We start from the raw sequence: 13,582 nt of genomic DNA on the forward strand, positions 1-13,582 counted from the left end.
CTCCCAGGAACGCACCCCAGCGTGCCTCTAAATGTAAAGAGGAAGAAGCTTTTTCTGGTGAAAAAGGTTCTGTCTCCCGTCCCTCGCAGGTGACGCCCATGCAGTATGGAGGAAAGGGGACAGGACGTAAGAGTAAGAAGGTTATAATTGTACCCATAAAGGTCAAAGTAATTGCCAAAGCCAAAAGAGGGCAATACTAATAGAAGTTTACAATAACTAACATTGCCAAAGTCAAGAGAGGCAATACAACAACTAACACTGCCAAAGCCAAGAGAGGCAATACTAAAAGAAGTTAACACTAGCCATCATTGGCAAAGCCAAGAGAGGGCAAAACTGAAACAAGCTAATTATAACCCTTATTTGCCAGAGTGAGAAAGGGGCATCAGTTCAAAAGAACCTCAACAAGCATTGTCTTAGCCAAAGAAGAGCAAGTGTGACAGAGATATATTGTCAACATGTGTTGCATGTAAAAGTGGGAAAGCAAAAGTGTTGGGAAAGAAGTCCTCCTGATAGAAAGCATTCAGGAGGAGAGGAACATGACCTGCATTGCATGTGGCAATCACAAGAGTGGAACAAACAACAATAATGTGTATCATGTCTTCCCAGAAGTAGTAGTAAATACTGATGTTGTTGAAAGTCAAAATACTTCATCAAACTTTTTGAAGTAAACTTTACCAAAGAAGTACCTGTAGTAGTGTTAGGAGCTTTTTGTCCTGGTAAGCGAGTATACCAGGATAAGGACTTTGTAGTGATAGTCCTGGCAGGTTAGTGGACCAGGAAGAAATCATTGAAGTACTGTGTTTTGGTTAAATGTTGTTAAGAAGAAGAAGTGACAAGGCCACTAAAGTGTTTCATTAACAATTGTGGAATCATCCTGACAAAACATTGTTGTTGATACAAATGAATTGTGGAAGTGTTGTTCCTTAACAAGAAGTTGTGTTGAACTCTCTTGAAGGAGAAGCTTTGGTAAGCTCTTTTGTTATAAGTGGAGGGATAGAGACGTGACATCTAATTTAACTGTTGGTAAAAGTCCATGTGAAAGACTATGAGCAAGAAGAGTTTTATAATCAGAACTTGGTTACAAAACAGAACATTCCCATTTGAACTGTTGATTGAAAATCCTGCTTTGAATCTGGGGAAGGGGATCCAACCAGGTTACAAAGATATACAGTTATTAAGTTTATGTTGAACATAACCTATTCCTGTTGTATTTGAAATACCATATATTCCCTTTACAAGTTTGATGTAGGCTTAAGTGTGAGAAACAGATTCCTTGTGTTAGAGGGTTTCCATTAGTTTATTTGACAGGCAGGAAACTCATCATTAGGTTAGGGATTCTGAGGCATTTGTCAAACACATTTGAGTTAATAAAATGGCATCTTGTGAAAAATCTTTACCAAGTTGTCTGCCTCACTTTTCTGACCCTGTGATAGGTAAAAAGAATGCTAAATGTTTACATTGAGACCGACTGAAATCCCTAAAGACCAGAACTAATCCCTGCACATAGCCAAGTATTACAAGTTGGGCATATAGGCTTAGGTGGCAAAAGGCTAGGCAGACAGGCATGATGGTACCTTATGTGCCATGAAAATCTGTTTATAAAATATATGGGCCAGGGGGATGATAAAGTGATGCCCTTTAATATACAACTACACCTACAAGCGGACAGGCGCAAGCTCCAAATACACAACACAAATAGATAAAGTTTTTTGTGACAGTGTATGCTTGATGTATATCCAGGGTCTGCAACCTGTGGCTCCCCTGATGTTTTGGACTATAACTCCCAAGATCCCGCAGCATTGACTATGCTGGCCATGTCTGAGGGTAGTTGTAGTCCAAAACATCTGCTGAGTCAAAGACCACAGACCCCTGTATTCATTATCAATATTTGGAACACATGGGTGGCACTGCAATACATCACATGGCATGTAGTTCAATTTCTGTTCACATTTGCTAGATTACTTTTTAGAAGCATTATATATTTTCTTTCAAACATTTCTTTCTTCAATGCATTTAACTGCATTCAAATCACAGAAAATCTAATGCACAGCCCAGCCTGGCCATTATTTACCATGTTTTGGAGGGCAGATAAAATATCGAATCCCTCCCACGCTGCCATCATTCTTGCCATCTGGGTCGTCTAGCTCCACACCAACCCACTGCCCGCTGGCAAACTCTGTCGTGCCACAGAATCGCAAGGTGCCTGTCTGGGAATGAAGGTAGAGAGTGTCAGGAGGAAGCGAGGCATTCTTCCTTTAATTAACTCCAAAGGTTGATTTCTTTCTTCAAACACATCACTGTGCAGTGTAATGAACCAAGAGGCCTACTCACAGAGTTGTGATGCAGGTATGCACACACAGACACAAACACACACTGTGATCCCAGCACATACATCACAGAAATATGTACACAAACACTGCAACTGATTGTGAGGTAGAGCTATACGCATTGCAGCCCACCACCCCCACACACACCGATTTCAGTACACACATCATACATACATTTACATAAACACTGCAACTGATTGTGAGGTAGAGCACTACACATTGCAGACACACACACACTGTGATCCCAGTACACACATCATAGATACATTTAAACCAACACTCCTGAGTGTGAGATTGAGCTATAAACATTACAGGCATGAACACACACATCCCCCCCCTTCCTCAGGTTGTGATGCAGGCTTACTCACAGACACTGCTCTTGGTGTGACCAGAGTATGCGCATCACAGAGACATGCATGGCATTTGAGTTTTCTACTGCTTAAACAAGCTATCATGCTTAAATATTGTTGGACTATTCACAAAGCAGACACTCAAATCAGGCTTCACTGATCCAGTCAGAAAAGAAAGAGCTGCAACTTTATAGTCTCCAAGCCACTCGGCTTGGCTGTAGGTAGCAGTCCACGCACAAGGCGTCTCCTCAGAAGAGGTAGGGTATTGTTTAAAGGGCACGCATAAGCTCCCAAGGAAAAGGACCCAGAGACGTGTTCACAGTTTAATTACTTTATTCAAACTGATTCCAGAACTTCCCCTCGGGCACGGTTTTCTCTGAAAAGCACGCTGTGCCTTGCTGCGCCAGACCTGGGTCTTCCGCCTGGTCCACCATGACCACTCTGCGCACCTTGCGGCTATATTACAGTCTCCTCTGCAGGCTGATGTGGTCCGCAGCTCACCGGGCGGCACTTGCCACACCACACCGGTGTGCACATGCTTGTGTGAACTGTCACTCTGCTGGGTGCCTGGGTCACCGGTGGCATGCTTCTGTCACGGTCCCATTGCCAATACGTCTTGGACCAGCAGAGCAAATTCAGGGGCCCTCAGTTAACCTTCCTCTAATCACCTGATGGCTATGTTGGGTTTAGGGTGTTGAACTGTCACTGCACATGTGATGGAGTGCCACATTATTATTTTTTTCTTTTTCAGAGTTATTCACAAAATGTACCCATCAATATGCTCACATGGCTTACATGCCCTACAGCGTTACACTGCTGCACAGGGCTGCCATGACTGGGGGAGGCCTCCAGGCCAACAGCATAGCTCTCAATGATTTGTGTTGCAAAGGCGGGTGAAATCACCAGATTTTGTTTTTGGCGGGTGAGACGCCCATTGGAGTGAATGGGCGTGCAGGAGGCTTGGCAGGTGAGTCAGCCCTTTACAAGGCGGGTGACACCCGCCAAAAGCGTGTGAGTTGAGAGCTATGCAACAGTGCGTATGGAGCATACCGGCAGTGCTGTTTCTGAGGAAGGCAGGCAAATGGTGACTTGCACTGCCAGTGATCCGGGCTAGATCCAACGCAGACCCCAGCTGCCATGCCGACCAGGGTGCAGCATTCAAGACGCAGCAGGAGCAGGACCCGGTGTGCGAGCCTGCAGCAGTAATGATAAGGTAGCGTCACCGGACGTGTCACCGACTTGTTTCCCTTTTGTCACCAGTTGTTGGAAGGCCACACATACGCCGCCAAGGAAAAGGACACAGGCGTGTAAATAACTGCTTGTTCTTCTTCTTGCTGATAGATCGATATCCATCAACAGTGATTTTGGATACCAAGGCTTGAGCCTCATTACTCCATCTTCTCGGGTTGAGAATGTAGTCGTGGGTTTGTATTCTTCTTGGTCTGTGTGGTTTTGTCACAGTAGGGCTGGTTTCACAGGGTCTTCGCAGTGATGTCACAGACGTGTTCACAGTTTAATTACTTTATTCAAACTGACTCCAGAACTTCCCTTCTGTGGGCTCCTCCTCTTCCTCCCCACATGATGTGTCCTTAAAGGGCACATCTGGCTTTCCTTTCCCTCGCAACAGGTGTCAAAAATATATCAGTTCAGTCGACTCAAAACTATGCCTTTAAAAAAGCTAGTATTTGCAAACCAGAAATACTCTAATCAACATTAAATAAAACAAAATGGGCATAATTATTTTTGCCATCACTGTAAGTACCATTTTAGGATCTGGGTCTATGGTCCACTGAACCATCATTCAGAATGCCTTTGCCGTATCCCAGTTTTGGGCATTAGTATATATTGGGAAAAGAATGTGCAGCCCCTCTCCACCCCCAAACCCCGTCACCCGCCAGGAGCTACATCTAAGGCATGTTGAAACTTCCCATATCCCCAATTTATTAAGCCTTATTCATTCATTTTGTTGGTATTTACATTGTGTTGGGCTGAGTTATTTTGTGGACTGTGGTGCCAGTAAGGGATCGATAACAAAACGGTATACCAGTGCCTTAGTGGTGCCCCTGCTAGTAATTCCCATGTAGATGCTGTGGGATTAATGGCGTTATACAAAGGTAGGTGGGCAGCATCTGTGTCAGAAGAAGAGCGATGTGCTTAGACAGGGCAAAGAAATCAAACACAAAAGGGTCAATCTATTGGAAGTGTTCCTTGGGTCATAGGATTTCTTAAACACGCACTGCTTTTGAGCGTGGCACAGACATACACATCGCAGACACAAACATGCAGACACTACCCAGGAGGGTGGAACAGATATATACATTTTAGAAACATATGCCTATTCATCACAGACTCATCCATGACATGTATTTCCGAGTTTGACAAATGTTTACACATTTTCGATCTAACTTCATACACGCTACTTAGGAGTGTGGCACAGGAAACAAAGAAACACCTACCGTCTCCTAAAGTTACTTGTGATGCTCTATCTGCTTAGATGCACATGCTGTGCATAGGCCGACATCTAGTGGAAGCTGCAGAGTATTACAGTTGTTGTTTTCGAAACTCAAAAAGGGACTTCGACAGGGCGTTCCAGTAATACTATCCCTAGTGTGACATCCAATGTACCCATGATCCCTCACGCGTCTAGGTCCCTCAGATTGTTATTTTTCTGACATGAGGTAGCATGAGGTGTAGCGCGAGTACAGTTGTATCCAAGCAGATATGTATCAGACAAGCTCATAGGCATCCATGCACCTTCTCTCAGAGGGGAGGAAGGGTGGGTCGCATGTGAATCTAAGCAGATATAAGCATCAGAAATATGATTACGGTGAGTAATGTATCTCTTCTGAGGCTTGTGGAATCTGCTTGGATCACATGCTGTGCATAGATTAGCGAGCAGTGGAAGAAGGAGGTGGGATGTGAGAAGGTTCATGAGCGAATAAATATCTTAGAACCGCTTGTCCCACTTGTGTATCTGTCTTGGAATGAGTGTCAATGCGGTAGTGCTGAGTGAAGGTATGTACAGAGCTCCATGTAACTGCCTTGCAAATACTGTCTAAGGGGACATTTGCAATGAAAGCCAGAGTGGCTCCTGTGCCTCTAGTGGAGTGAGCCCTGGGCGTAAAAGGCAGTATTTTATCTGATAGGGAATAGCACAGTTGGATACATCTGACTATCCACCTAGAGGTGACATTCTTAGAAATGCAGTCACCTTCTCTGCCTTGCGCTACGGAGACAAACAATTGATCTCTCTTTCTTAGCCGTCTGGTCTCGACTACTTAGTAGAGGACCGCTCTCCTCACATCTAGCGTGTGGAGTTTTACCTCAGCTGAGCTGTTGGGTTCCTGGAAGAAACCCAGTAGCTCAATCGACTGGTTTACATGAAATTTGGAGATGAATTTAGGGGAGAACCTAGAGTGAGTATGTAAAACCAGTTTGTCTTTGTGTACAACAAAGAAATGATCCTGCACTGACAATGCTTGAATTTCACTAACTCTTCTTATGGAGGTGATAACAGTGTCTAATGTTAGGCTTTCGTGCTTCCTTCTGGATATCCATACACCTCTGTGGTAGGTTAAGATGTCTGAACTCTATGACTTCAGGAGCCATGCTGCCAAGTTCATTGAGTGAGGTTGAGGATGCGCTGTTAATCCCCCGTGCTGAGTAAGCAGATTGGTCAGGCATGGGAGCTTGATGGGATCGCACATCGCCAGTTTGTGCAGATGAGGATACCAAGGTTGTCTTGCCCACAAAGGAGCAGCTAGGATGAGCATCACTTGTTCTTTGTGGATCTTGTTCACCACCTTCTTCATGAGAGGCGCTAGGGGAAAAGCGTAAGCAAATCTCCCTGACCAGTTCATCCATAGGGCGTTCCCCTTGGAGCCTGGCTGGGGGAACCTGGACGCAAAGTCTGGGCATTGACTGTTTTCGCTTGTAGCAAACAAGTCTATTGTGAGGGAATCCATTGAGAGAAGAGGTGCTCAATGAACCCTGTGTGTAGTTGCCATTCGTGTTCCTCTGGTACGTGATCTCTGCTCAGTGAGTCTGCCAGAGAGTTGAGTTCCCCTCAAATGTGCTGTGACGATAGGAATATTTTCCATTTGAGTTCCCATCTCCAAATTTGTTGCGCAAGCCTGGATAGATTTGGAGAATATGTGCCCCCGTTTGTTGATGTAAAACATTGCCGTATTGCTGTCAGTTAGGATTGATGTGGTTCTGTGCCGTGGCATGAATCCACAGACCCTGAGCTGTGTGACGAAGGTAATGAGCCTCCCACCCGGCGAGTGAGGCGTCTGTCGTGACAATTGCTTGCACTTCCAGATCGTTGAAGGGTTTTCCCTTCAACAAATTTTCTCTTGTCCACCAGCAAAGGTTTTTACTCGTGTTGTTTTGCCAACCACTCCTGCATGGGTCGCATGCGCAGGCACGCGTGTGGTACCAGGTAAATGCAAGATGCAATCATGCCTAGAAAACGCATAGCTTTGCGTACGCTTATCTGGTACCAGCTTGATAATGTGGTATTTGCAGTAGCATGTTTTGGACTTTTTCCTCCGATAGAAAGACCAACCCCTATTCTGAGTTTATAACAGCTCCTAGGAACTGTTTGGTTGTTCTTGGCACTAGGCTTGATTATTTCTCATTGATGGAGAAGCCCAATTGAAAGAGAAGGTTGATAATTCTTTGAATGTTTTGCCTGCAAATTAGGGGAGTCTCCCCTGTAATCAGCCAGCCGTCCAGTTAAGGGTACACTGCGATTGCCTCCCTGCGCAGGTGTCCTGCCACCGCCGTCAGTACCTTTGTGAATACCCTTGGAGCAGATGCTATTCTGAATGGCAGCACTTTGAATTGGTAGTGCTGGTTCGCTATCTTGAAACACAAGAATCTTCTGTGCGCTGGGAACATTGAAATATGAAAATAGGAATTTTTCATATCCAGTGTTGACATGTAGTCCCCCCAGTTTTAGCAGAGGGATTACTTCTTGTAGTGTAGTCATGCAGAACTTTTGTGGCTTGACATATTTGTTTGCAGGGCTCAAGTCTAATACTGGGCGCATTGTTAGAATTTTCTTTGGCACAAGGAAGTAGGTTGAATAAATACCCTTGTTTACCTGGTTGGCCGGGAAGATTTCTATGGTGTCTTTTTGGAGCAGCATGGCGATTTCCTCGAGGAGGATGCGTTGTTCTCCTTTCGGGTTGGTTTTCTGGCACAGAGGATGGTTTTGGGGGGGTCACTCGAGGAGCTCTATACAATATTCGTCCGCCACGGTGGACAGCACCCATCTGTCTGAGGTGATTCCCTCCCATGCTTGGGTGAAGTTTGAAATGCGTCCTCCTACTGGAGAGGCATGGGAGGGCACCTGAAGCGGGTAGTGACTGTTTCAGAGGTGGGGTACCACCTCTAGAGGAGGAGTCTCTTCCCCGACTGCAGGATCTGCGCAGTCCTCTCTGATAACTTTGAGAGGCCTGGCCTTGATTGTTTCCCCAGGATGTTCCCTGATTTTGATTGCAGCTTGAACCCCTCTGGGAATTTTGTCTGCTTGAGCGACAAAAATTACTGTTACACCTCTGGCCAGTGGGTTTGTTGTTCAGCTGGCCGAATGACTTCAGTGTATCATATTCCTCTTTTGCAGTTTTCAAGGCATCCTCAACGGCCTTTCCAAAGAGTACGTTGGGCTCAATTGGCATATTAAGAAGAGTGCTTGCGTCTCTTGCTTGAAGCCGGATTGGCGTAAACAAGCGTGACGCTTAATAATGGTTCCCTCTGCGATGATTCTGCCGGCGTTGTCTGCGGCATCAAGATTACTCTTCAACAAGCAGCTTGAAACTGCCCTTCCTTCTGAAGCCACAAGGGCCAATTGTGTCTTGAGGGGTTCAGGGGCTGACGACAACAAAGCTGAGACCTCATCCCATTTATGGAAGTTATACCTTGCTAAAAGAGTGGAGTTATTAGCTATCTTAGCCTGAAAGGGAGCGGAAGAGGCGACCTTCCTCCCCAACGTATACAGCTTCTTACTCTCCTTGTACGGAAGTGCCTCAGAGGAGACCAGGGGTGTACCAGCACTCTTCCTTGTAGTTATAACAATGAGAGAGTCAGGCTTGACCTGTCCCCCGATTTATAGAGGGTCTGCTTTTCTATGTGGGGGTTAACCGCCCACGTCTGATTAGGTGTTTCCAGCGAGTGTTGCATCTTTTGCTGAATAGACCGCAGGAGGGGGGTGAACTGAGGGACAGCCTTCTTAACCCCCAAAATATCGTCAACAATATCCTTGTCCTGTTGAGTTTCCTGTGTTGCTATCTGGAAATGCTCAGCCGGCTTGACCAGCACGTCATTTAGTAGTGGCTGGTTATCTATAGGTGAATCCGTCACAGGAGGATCGTGATTGACGGGAGAACATGTCTGGATCTGGGTCAACATCATCATCTTCCCCATAGTAAGGGTCTGCGGCCTCTTGATGTACATAGAGGTCCTCAGCATCAGTGTCTGGGTCATACAGGTCAATGACTGGGGGGTCTTGCGCTAGGGTATCGGGGTGAGACCTTTTAGGAGGGGGTTCAGAAGCAGTGGCCAACCTTGGGAACTGTGAACCAGAGGCCGCTGTAGTGGATGGGGTGGAGTGAAAACTGTCAAAATAAGCACAGTCTTTTTCATAAATGTTTGCCATGAAGGTCATCCTTTTCATGACCCTATCAATATCCTCACAAGACTATTGGGCAGTGCTAGGAATGAACATAGGGTTTGAAGGGTGTAATGGAACTCCCTGATCTTGAGTGGAAGGTGAGGGCTGGGCCTTCTCTTTAGGGCTGAAGACAGTGAATCTGTGCCTGTAGCTCCTTACCCCTCTGAGGGTAGTTAGGGGACCTTTCTTCTTGGGCTCCTTAACTTTAACTAGGCCTTCTGGGACGTGCTTTTTAACAAAATGGTCTAGTCCCGCCTGTATATGGTTTTTCACCGTTTTCGACAAAGAATGTTGAATTTCGGTTACATCGGCTGATCCGAAGTCTTGTCTGCTGACGTGCGACGTTCGGGAATGGTTTTACTCATGACATCTGTTCTGTCTTTCAACAGTCTTGTGGCGACCTGGATCTGGAGTGCCCAGAGGACAGTGATTCTACGGACCTTTCCCTAGACGTTGTGCATTGGCCTTTGTTCGACCCACGTGTCGAGTCTCGGCCGTGTGCTTAGTGGAAGGGTTTGTGAGAGTGCCACTGCCGCCAGGTGTCATCCCCCTAACAAGGCCGCTGGCCTGTCTGATGGGGTTGGGTGCCTGCGCTTGGAAAACCGGAGTATACCCGTTGGCTTTGTCGTCAGATAACGTGGCGTTGCTGCCGTCACTGAAAATCCCCTCCACATCCAGGGTTGCCTCGACCTGCATGGCGTGGTGGGCCGAGCATTTGGCTAAGCAGTGCTTCACCGTCTTGGGTTTAAAGAGCTTACACGCTCGACAGGTCCCTTTGACATGGTCCCGAGGGGGACAAAGGTTGCACACAAGGTGCTTGCCGACTCACGGGAACTTTTTGTTGCACTTAGGGCAAAATTTGAAAGGGGTCCTATCCATAACGGAATGACATGGCAGCTAGGCGAGTGTAATGTACGAAAAGGGGCATATACATTCTTGAATGTCCTCCCCTCTTTCTCCCTACTGCGTGGGCCGAAGCCCAAAGTGGCCTTCCAGGGCCGGACGGATCAGTTGACAGGAGTCTTCAAGGTCGTTTCTTCACTGCTGTCGGATGATCTCGATAGTCGGTGATACGGAATATAAAGGATAGTAAGAACTATCAGTAATTTGTATAAATCAATGGCGATAAGCCGAAAGGAGAACTCTGCAAAATAGCGTCCGTCCACGATGGTGGAAAAAAACAATCTGAGGGACTTCGACACGTGAAGGACCATGGGTACAGTGGAAGTCTAACTAGGGATAGTATTACTGGAACGCCCTGTCGACGTCCCTTTTCAAATTTCAAAAACAACAACTATAATACTCCACAGCTTCCACTAGATGTTGGCCTATGCACAGCATCAATACATCAGAGGTTGACACTTAACCCGTGTTAACCGTTCACAATCACTTTTGTCCGTTTGATGCCAAAAAACTTTCGTGCTTATCGAAAGACCTGTAAAATAAATTGTTGAATGAACTAAAAAAGGACTGTGTCAATGTAAAATAAACATACATGCACGACACAACTGGCTTACTTGTAGGATCTTCTTCATCCTGATTATTCCTTTTTTTTGTACATATACCCACCTGGGTAAATCAGGACTCCGCCAGGCGCCCTATATTTTCTACCAGGTGTTTTAGACTAGACTTGTGCATAGGCTCGAATGGGGGTCCCATAATCTTAACGAGTACCACATTGAGGTCCAACATGGCGGTGGGTTAGAAATTGGAGGGTGGAGTCTCTTTACCCCTTCCATAAATGCTTTGATGACCGGTACTTTCCACCACAAGACCTTATTATGGGAAGTGGTGTAGGCTGACAAAGCCGCCAGGTGGACTTTTAGGGAGTTAAACACTAACCCCGCATCTAGCAATCTAGCAAGTGGAGCATATAAATTAGAATGTTGGATGGAGTACATTCTATGGGGTTGATCTGCTTAGTCTGGCACCAAATTACGAATCGTCTCCATTTGTCAAAGAAACAGTGCCTAGTGTTTGGTTTTCTTGATTCTTTCAAGATATCCATGCATCTATGTGGCAGGTTGAGATGCCCGAACTCTATGACCTCAGGAGCCATGCTGCCAAGTTCATTGAGTGTGGCTGTGGGGGCACTGTTAGCCCCTCGTGCTGGGTGAGTAGGTTGTACTGGCACTGGAGTTTGATGGGATTGCACATCGCCAGTTTGCGCAGATGTCGATACCATGGTTGTCTTGCCCACATAGGAGCAACTAGGATAAGCGTCATGGGTTCGTTGTGTAACTTGTTCACCACCTTCCTCATGAGAGGAGTTGGGGGAAAAGCGCAAGCAAATTTCCCTGACCAGCTCATCCATAGGGCGTTCTCCTTGGAGCCTGGCTGGGGGAACCTGGACCCGAAGTCTGGGCATTGACGATTTTCACTTGTGGCGAATAAGTCTAGTTGGGAAACCCCATTGAGAGAAGAGGTGTTCTACGACTTCTTTGTGTAGACGCCACTCGTGTTCCTCTGGCAGTTGATTGCTGCTCAATGAGTCTGCTAGAGCGTTGAGTTCCCCTGACAGGAACTTTTTCCGTTTTAGTGCCCATTTCAGGATTTTTTTTAAAGTCTGGATAGATTTGGATGACGTGTAACCCCCTGTTTGTTGATATAAACGATTGCTGTAGTGCTATCTCTTAGGGCCTGTACCAACAGGTTTGTTAAATGGGGTTTGTATGCCTGAAGGGCTTTGAATACTGGCAGAAGTTCCAGCACATTGATGTGGTTCTGAGCTGCAGCGTGAGACCACAGAACATGAGCTGTGTGGTGAAGGTAGTGAGTCCCCCCACCGTGCCAGTGATGCATCCGTTGTGACCACTGCCTGTATCTGTGGGTCGTAGAAGGGTTTCCCTCACGTTAGGTTTTCTCTCGTCCAACAGCAAAGATTTTGTACACGTGTTGGTGAAACAACCACTACATCGTCCCACTGATCACTTTTGCCTGAGACCACTCTTTCGCCAACCACTCCTGTATGGGACGCATGGACAGGCGCGCGTGAGGAACCAGATAAATGCAAGATGCCATCATGCCTATTAAACATATTGCTTTGCGCACCCTTATCTGGCGGCCGGCCTGATAATATGGTATTTGCAGTAACACATTTTTTAGTCTTTTCTCTGAGGGCATGACCAATCCTTCCTCTGTGTTTAAGACAACTCTTAGGAAAGTGCTTGACACTAGGCTTGATTTTTTTCTCGTTGATGGAGAAGCCCAATTGAAATAGGAGGTTGATTGTTGTTTGGATGTTTTGTCTGCAAATCAGGAGGTGCTTCCCCTGTTATGAGCCAGTCGTCCAGGTAAGGGTACACTGGGATTGCTCTCCTGCGCAGGTGCGCTGCCACTACTGCCAGTACCTTTGTGAACACCCTTGGAGTCGAGGCTATTCTAAAGGGCAGCACTTTGAATTGGCGGGGCTTGTTCACTATGTTGAAACGCAAGAACCTTTCTGTTGCCATGCTTTCCCCCTTTTCTAGTAGCAGGATTACCTCTTGTACCGTAGTCATACAGAACTTTTGTGGCTTGACATACTTTATTGCTGGGCGTAAATCTAATACAGGGCACATTTTTAGATTTTTCTTTGGCACAGGAAGTAAGTTGAATAAATACCCTTGTTTACCTGATTGGCTGGGACCCCTTCTATGGCGACATTTAAAAGAAGCATAGTTATTTCTTCTAGAAGGATCTGCTGATGTTCCTCTGAGTGGATTTTCTGTTGTGCTGGGTGGTCGTGAGGACGTTGAAGTAGTTCTATGCAGTAGTCCCATGCTACCATGGACAGCACCCATCTGTCCGAGGTGATACCCTCCCATGCGTATGTGAAGTTGGAAATCCGTCGTCCTACTGGAGATGCATGGGAGGGTACCTGGAGGGAGTGTCACTTGCTCTGAGGTGGGGTGCCACCTCGAGTAAGGCCTCTCCCCCAACCACGACCTATGCGTTGTCCTGTGGGATAGCCTTGGAAGGCTTGTCCTCCATTATTCCCATAGGAACCTTGGCCTTGATTGAAGCCAGATCCTCTTTGTGAATTTTGGCCCCGAAAACGGCGAAAATTACCGTTACTCCTCTGAAAAGTAGGCTTGTTTGTGAGCTGACCTAAAGATTTTAGAGTGTCATGCTCGTCCTTTGCAGTCTTAAGTGCGTCTTCCACGGCCTTCCCGAAGAGCACGTTAGGTTCCACTGGCTTGTTTATTAGAGTGGCTGGCTTGTATTTCTGGCCTAAGGTCTGACTGGCG

General features: G+C 46.4%; 1 protein-coding gene across 3 annotated transcripts in view; it reads right to left on the bottom strand.

Annotated features, from left to right (window-relative positions):
- The window catches only part of CLIP3 (CAP-Gly domain containing linker protein 3), a 199,709-nt gene that overhangs the window by 40,018 nt on the left and 146,109 nt on the right, over window positions 1-13,582 (bottom strand). For all 3 annotated transcript variants that reach the window (XR_011302001.1, XM_069644314.1, XM_069644313.1), the window contains exon 8: window positions 2,072-2,207. Coding sequence is in view for 2 of the 3 variants with exons in the window: in XM_069644314.1 (XP_069500415.1) it covers window positions 2,072-2,207 (136 nt within the window). In the remaining variant the exon portion in view is untranslated. The remainder of the gene's footprint in view (window positions 1-2,071; window positions 2,208-13,582) is intronic.

The sequence above is a fragment of the Ambystoma mexicanum genome, chromosome 2p (assembly GCF_040938575.1).
Source record: "Ambystoma mexicanum isolate Mex_15411 chromosome 2p, UKY_AmexF1_1, whole genome shotgun sequence".
NCBI lineage: Eukaryota > Metazoa > Chordata > Amphibia > Caudata > Ambystomatidae > Ambystoma > Ambystoma mexicanum.